Here is a 6311-nt window from a genome sequence, read left to right as displayed (position 1 = left end):
CCCCTGGGGACTTCCTTGCTCTGCTCCCCTTGCTGATCTGTTGCACGCCCTTAGTGTTTTGCCTTGGTGTGGTGGGATCAGATCAGGCGCAATTCCCACACTTTGTCGCCAGTGGTGTCCCCTGTAGGGCTATGGGTCAGTGAGGGATGTTGTGTCTCATAGTGGGGCCAGCCCTCTGGTCCTCTCTGTGCATTGGCTGCTCTGAGCGGGAATATCGTCCTCAGACTTTCACTCATGCTTTCAAAGGGCTCTCATCTCCCTGCCATGGCAGCAGCCCAAGGAAGCAGACTGGTTGTTAACCAGGTGGCTGGGGTACCCAGAAAGCCAGGGCTGAAGCAGAGTCTAGATCCCCAACCTAGGCTATGCTGGTCAGGGGCTGGTTCTCTGGTTTGACCATTGGATGGCCTGTTCCTATGCCTGCTCCCACCATTGCCCTGCCACAACCCCTTCTTTTCCTTTCTGGATAAATTCGGGAGTTGGGAGTTCAGGCCCTCCCTTCTAGCCCTCCCCTTACCCACTCACCTATTTCGCAGCGCTTCCCCAGAAATCCTTCAGGGCACTGGCAGACGAAATCTGAGAAATACACAGCCTGCCGACATAGTCCCCCACTGAAGCACCTGGGTTCGCTGCAACCTGCCAAACGTAAGTAAGGAAAAGCCTAAGTATTTTGAAGGGGGGCAAGGATGGTCCCATGCTAAAATGTCCATCTTTTGTGCAGGAAGACCAAAAGCAAACAACCAAACACATTGTCACGGAACGGATTCTGATGCATAGAGACCCTACAGGACAAGAAAGACTGCGCTGTGGGTTTCCGGGCCTGTAACACTTTATAGTAGGAGAAAGCCTCGTCTTTCTCCTGCAGAGGGGCTGTGGTTTCGAACTGCTGACCTTGCGGTTAACATCCCAATTCATAACCTCTACTGGTGGGGGTGGGGGTGGAGGAAGCCTTATGCTCACCCACCTTATGCAAAACGACCCCCTCCTCTGTCAATGGTAGTCTGTGGACTGCAAAGATGGACATGTTGCCAGGAGGGACCAGCCCCCGGGGAAGCACATTATGCCTGGGGAAGTACAGGGCCAGGGAAAAGGAGGAAGATCCTCGTGGAGATGGATTAACACAGAAGCTGCAACAAGGGGCTCACACACACGAACAAGGGCGAGGGCGGTGCAGGATGGGGCAGGGCCTCGTTCTGGCACCTCACAACAACGAGGACGCTGGACAAGGGGGCCCTGGTGGCACAGGGGCTCGGCACTCCGTGGTTAACCCAAAGGTGGGCAGTTGAACCCAACTGCCACTCCGCTGGAGGAAGATGCGGCAGTCTGCTCCATGAAGATTTCGTCTTCAGTACAACCCGATGGGGCAGCTGTACCCCTGCAGGGCTGTTCGAGTCAGAATCAGCTCGATGGCCACAGGAGGAGGCTGAATAAGACACCGTTCAGCTCTGTGGGCGCTGACTGGTTGGCAGTGACCAGGAAGGACGCTCAAAGCAGCTTCGAGACTGGCTAACGTTTTTGTTTGTTCCATGAGTTCGAAACCACTCAGTCTCAACAAACAACAAGCGCGTCCCTCTTTCAAGGCCCAGCGCAGACCCTGCTAGCAAACCTTTCTTGATGAGAAGGCTGAAGTTCTAAACAAGCTTTCTACCTGCCAGGCACTAGTCTCCTTGGCGGTGAACAAAAATCAACCTATTTCATCTTCACAGCAAAGCATGCACTACATTTTTGCAAGCAGTTATCACAGTGCGATGGCTTAGTATCTACCAGGCACTATTCTAAGTGGTTTTCCCAACGAAGGGATTCGCTTAGTCCCTGCAACCATCGGTGGCGTATGCTCCCCATTTTACAGATGAGAAAACGGAGGCTCCACAAATGAAAACATTTGCCTGTGAGCACAGTCTCACTGCTTTGCTTTGGGGCTGGGTCATCTTTGCCTTTGCCCAAGGCACACCAGGCCTGGAATCTCTCTTTTTTTTTTTTTACGATGCGGGGGATGGAGAAAGATCAGGTTTGAGCCCAGGAGCTGGAGGCCGCAGAGCACACGTACTTTTGACGGGCACGGAGTGGCACTGAGGCCTGCCGCTGTTGCACCGGCAGTATTCTACCCGGTTGCTTCTGAGCATGGGGCGCAGCCATGACTCGTGTTGCTGGTATACCATCTGTGTCTTTTCATCTCTGCAGGTCGCTGTAACGAAAGATAGGCGGCCTTCTTTCGAGAACAACTCACAGAACAGGGATTTCCTACTGCTGGTCCCTGAGAAAAGGCCCTCGCTTTGGTTTTAAGATAAGCCGTTCTTTGCTGGCTGATAACAAATTCTCAATATTTTGCCACCTGAGACCCCCTTTAGTGCCCCACCCCACCCCTGTGGGCCCCTGTCTTGAAATAATGTATCTATCAAACTGCACATATTAAATCATGCTCTACTCTTTCCATGTATAACTTAGCAAATGTGTACACATGCATATAACTGCTTACCAGAGTTTTTGATACACACGAGTATTACCGCCCTGAGGTGATTTATTTCTAGCCCCTAAGAGATGTTTTCAATTTTGTCTGTGCCGAAAATGGGCTACTTCCACTAGTATTTCTGATAGAATGGAAACAGTTGGAGTACTCTCGTTCCTTCTCCCTCTTTCTGGAAACCAGAATGCCAACTTTAAAAATCTTTCACATTTCGTTAAGGAACGCAGTAGTATATGCTCACTGTAAAGTCACCCTTGCCCTGGCAGGAAGTGCTGCAGGGAGAGTCGGGAGCGACTCACTCTGGGGAACATCCACTCTGGATGGAAGGGGCGTTGAGAAGCCTTCCATACTCAGCAGCACCCGGTCCCCAGGGTTGAGGGTTCTAGGCCCGAGCTAGGCCTAGAGTTCTCCTCAGAGGCAAGAACTTAACCCAGTTGGTACCATTTTCCGTTAGCTGCGTGGATGGTTTTGGTTTCCCTTCTCAAGGTGGGTTTTTGTTTGTTTGTTTCCCTCTTGACAACCTAATGGGAATGTCCCTCAGCTTTCTAGACAGGAGCTAGAGCCAACTCTAGACAAGGGCCCTTTCTCTCCACATCATTCCTGCCAGGTAGCTTGGGTTCAAAAAACCTCCAAACCCAGTGCTGTCGAGCCGACCCTGACTCGGCGACCCTCTGCGACAGCGCAGAACTGTCTCATTGGGCTTCCAGGGCTGAAATCTTTGTGGAAGCCACCTTTTTCTCCTGTGGAGCCCCTGGTGGGTTCAAACCCCTGACCTTTCCATTGGCAGCCTAGTATTTAACCACTGTGACACTAGGCTCCTGAGCCTGGCAGCTATCCCCATCGTCCCAACAGAAAACCCAGGAGACAATGATGACATGAGGGAACGTATTCAAGGACACTGTGTGGAGTTGGCATGACAATCTAGGGACAAGCCAAAGCCTAGCTGCTGTCCCGAGGTGGCTGTCTGGCCTTGCACGAGCTCCTCCATCTCTCTGGGCTCTGTCTGCTGTCTCATCTGGAGGACAAGTATTCTCTGCTGTTGAGCTTACAGGGCCCCACCAGCTCGGCAGTTCCAGGAGAGCTAGCCTGGTTCCAATTCCTCCCCAGACCTGGCTCGCTGCAGCCAGCTCACGGCGTGAGCAGAGATAAGTGGTGGAGGGATGACACGGGGGCCATTGCTGAACTAGCCTGCATCATTTCACCTCCACGTGGCTCATGTGAACAGGTCCTGACAGAGCCTAAAGCACCCGGGACCCATCCTGAATCCCAACCCCGCTTCCTACTCACCCAACCCCCTGCCGCCTCTGCTTACCTCTGTAAGATCTGGCTCCTCTTTTGAATCGGACGTGACTTTCCTGCAAAAAAAAACAGGGAAGGGAAGGAGGGTCAGCACACGCTGGAAGTCTGGAGAATGAAGAGAGCCAAACCAGAGAAGCGCGGGGAACCCTCCCGTCGCTCAGGTACCCGGTCCCAGGTGAAATGTCCATCTCTGAGTCCTGCGCTCATTTCCCCGTGCCTTCTAGACACGCACTTTGCAAAGGCAGTCTCTGCGTGAGGGACATGGCCCGGAGGACTTGGCCTGGCGTGCGAGTCACTGTGGGGCAGTGAGTTATTTATTACACGTCCAAGTCTCTGTCCCTCCCACCAAACGACCTTTTCCCGCATGGGTCTGGGGAAAGAAGGTGGGGAAGACACTAGAAGGCTTCCGCTGTGGGCGCCATCCTGCTGGGTATGACCTGAGCCCTCTGAGAGGCTCGAGAGGGGGTCTCCTGAATAAGGGGGAGCCTCCCAACAGACATCTGGATTTGGGTTTGGGACACACCGGCACCCGCCACACATGAGCCCCCTGGGCTTCAGGGAGTGTGTGTATAAAGACACGAAGGGGCTGAGAGGATGGTTGATGGTAGAGGGGACGCAGCAGTCCAGCCGTGGGGCAAAGGGGGACATCTGGGGTACGTTTCAGCTCCACCGACTTGGGATCAGTCTTGGGTTCATTTCCATGAAGGGAATGGCTACTTTAATTAAATGCTGGAACACGGATGAAACGGATCTTACATTGGATCGCACTGTCATTGATTTCAAAGTGAGTACCACCACTGTGGACAGCAGGGGCTAGACCCCCGTGCCTTCAACGGAGCCGCTGCAGAGAGCGCTCGCAAATCCTGCTGCTCAGGGACTGCTCCGCGGCCTTATTGGATGCCCCTTCTTACTAAGGGCACTTGAAAAGAAAGCAGTCGCTTCCTTCCCAGCTAAATAATAAGCAGCAAGAAGGCAGTTTGCCTTCCTTGTATGGTTCACAGCTAATGGGTGCACAGCAGCTTTTAGAAAGACTTTAGATCCATTTATAAACTATCAAGGGCTCATGAGGGAGGGGGGAGCGGGGAAGGAAGGGAAAAAATGAGGACCTAATGTCGGGGGTTTAAGTGGAGAGAAAATGTTTTGAGAAACGATGTACAAATGCGCTTTACACAATTGATGTGTGTATGGATTGGGATAACAGTTGTATGAGCCCCTAATAAAATGTTTTAAAAAAAAAAAAAAGTTTCCAGAAGGGAAAAAAAAAAAAAAAGAAAGACTTTAGAGTTGAATCCAAGCTCATTCTTGAAAGTAAGCTCCAAAGTAGGCAATCGGAGGCAGGGGACGGAAGTGATAACTCACGTCACTGCCTGGTGTGTCACTGTTGGGGCCCTGAATCTCACACACACACACACACACACACACACACACACACACACACACGGCAACTGTGTATGAGGGGGTTTCAAAAAGTTCATGGAAAAATCCATTGCCTGATCATCCCTCTTTCCTATGAACTTTTTGAAGTCCCCCTGTGTGCATCCCTCTGGCACCACTCCCGTCCATGGGCTGGGTCATAGGAGGGGCTTCGGTCGGACTGCAGCTGTCAGGGACGGGGCATGCCGAGATGGCCTGGACTCCTCACCTGGCTGGACAAAGTGATGGTGACCACGCCACAAAGCAGCAGTAGACACGTGAGGTCTCTCTTCATTTTAGTCATTTCTTCAGTGTCTCTTAAATTCTGGACGAAGAAGCTAAGTGGGGGAAAACCAAAACAAACAAAAACACCAACTGGATTATGTGACGTGAGCACGAAGGCAGATGACCAAGTTCAAGAACCTGTCATTGGGACCATTGTGGGGACTCTGGGTTCAGCATCCGCTCCCACCACGGGAAGCCCCAGGACAAGGACCTGCAAGGTGTTTTTGCCCAGTTTCTGTGTGCTAAAGGACAGGACCATCTTGGGCATTTCTTGGCCACCTCGCTGCTGGCAGTGCCCTGGCTTGGCTTCCCAGAAAGTCTCTCCTGTCTTGGACGGACGTCCCAAGCCACAGTCATGTCCTCGCTCTGGCTTTTTCGGAGGAAGCTCTCAGGATTTCACTGCCAGCACACCAGTTCACCTCAGATTGCCTCCGCTTTCCCACTTGCAAGGAAACCCGCTCCAGGGCCGAGCCCTCCCCTTGGCCCAGCCAACAAAGGCCAGGCTCTCTCCAGCCCTCCCCGCACACCTACTGCTCCATTGGAATGTCTATCTGTCTCTCTCTCTTTCCTATGGACGGTGACAAGCCTACAAAGTGCAGATTTGCCGAAAGCAGAGGAGACATCTGGTTTTGGGTCATCAGACTCAGCTCTTCCCGGATCCAAAGTTCCCAGCTTTCCACTTGCCTTTCCCCAGCGACCCGGCGCTCAGCAGCTTAAAGTAGAGTAGTTGGTTGGGGTGTTATTTTGTGGTCTGGCAGGTCCTCTCACTCCTTCATCCACAAGAATTAAATCAGGGCATTTCTTCCTCTGACTCATTTCCCTTCAGTCACAACAATGTGTTGTTAACCCCCCC

At 52.4% G+C, this 6311-nt stretch overlaps 1 protein-coding gene across 1 annotated transcript in view; it reads right to left on the bottom strand.

The window, feature by feature from the left end:
* Positions 1-6311, bottom strand: part of PLAT (plasminogen activator, tissue type) — a 30990-nt gene that overhangs the window by 10368 nt on the left and 14311 nt on the right. Inside the window, exons 2-5 of the mRNA XM_045286855.1 lie at positions 5403-5511; positions 3774-3816; positions 2045-2182; positions 523-633 (exon numbers count right to left, since the gene is read on the bottom strand). Coding sequence (XP_045142790.1) covers positions 523-633; positions 2045-2182; positions 3774-3816; positions 5403-5477 — 367 coding nt within the window. The 5' untranslated portion in view covers positions 5478-5511. The remainder of the gene's footprint in view (positions 1-522; positions 634-2044; positions 2183-3773; positions 3817-5402; positions 5512-6311) is intronic.

The sequence above is a fragment of the Echinops telfairi genome, unplaced genomic scaffold (assembly GCF_000313985.2).
Source record: "Echinops telfairi isolate 266 unplaced genomic scaffold, ASM31398v2 ScPeMD7_9;HRSCAF=40, whole genome shotgun sequence".
Taxonomy (NCBI): domain Eukaryota; kingdom Metazoa; phylum Chordata; class Mammalia; order Afrosoricida; family Tenrecidae; genus Echinops; species Echinops telfairi.
The sequence above is the reverse complement of the archived record's forward strand: the minus strand, read 5'-3'. Positions and strand labels throughout refer to the sequence as shown.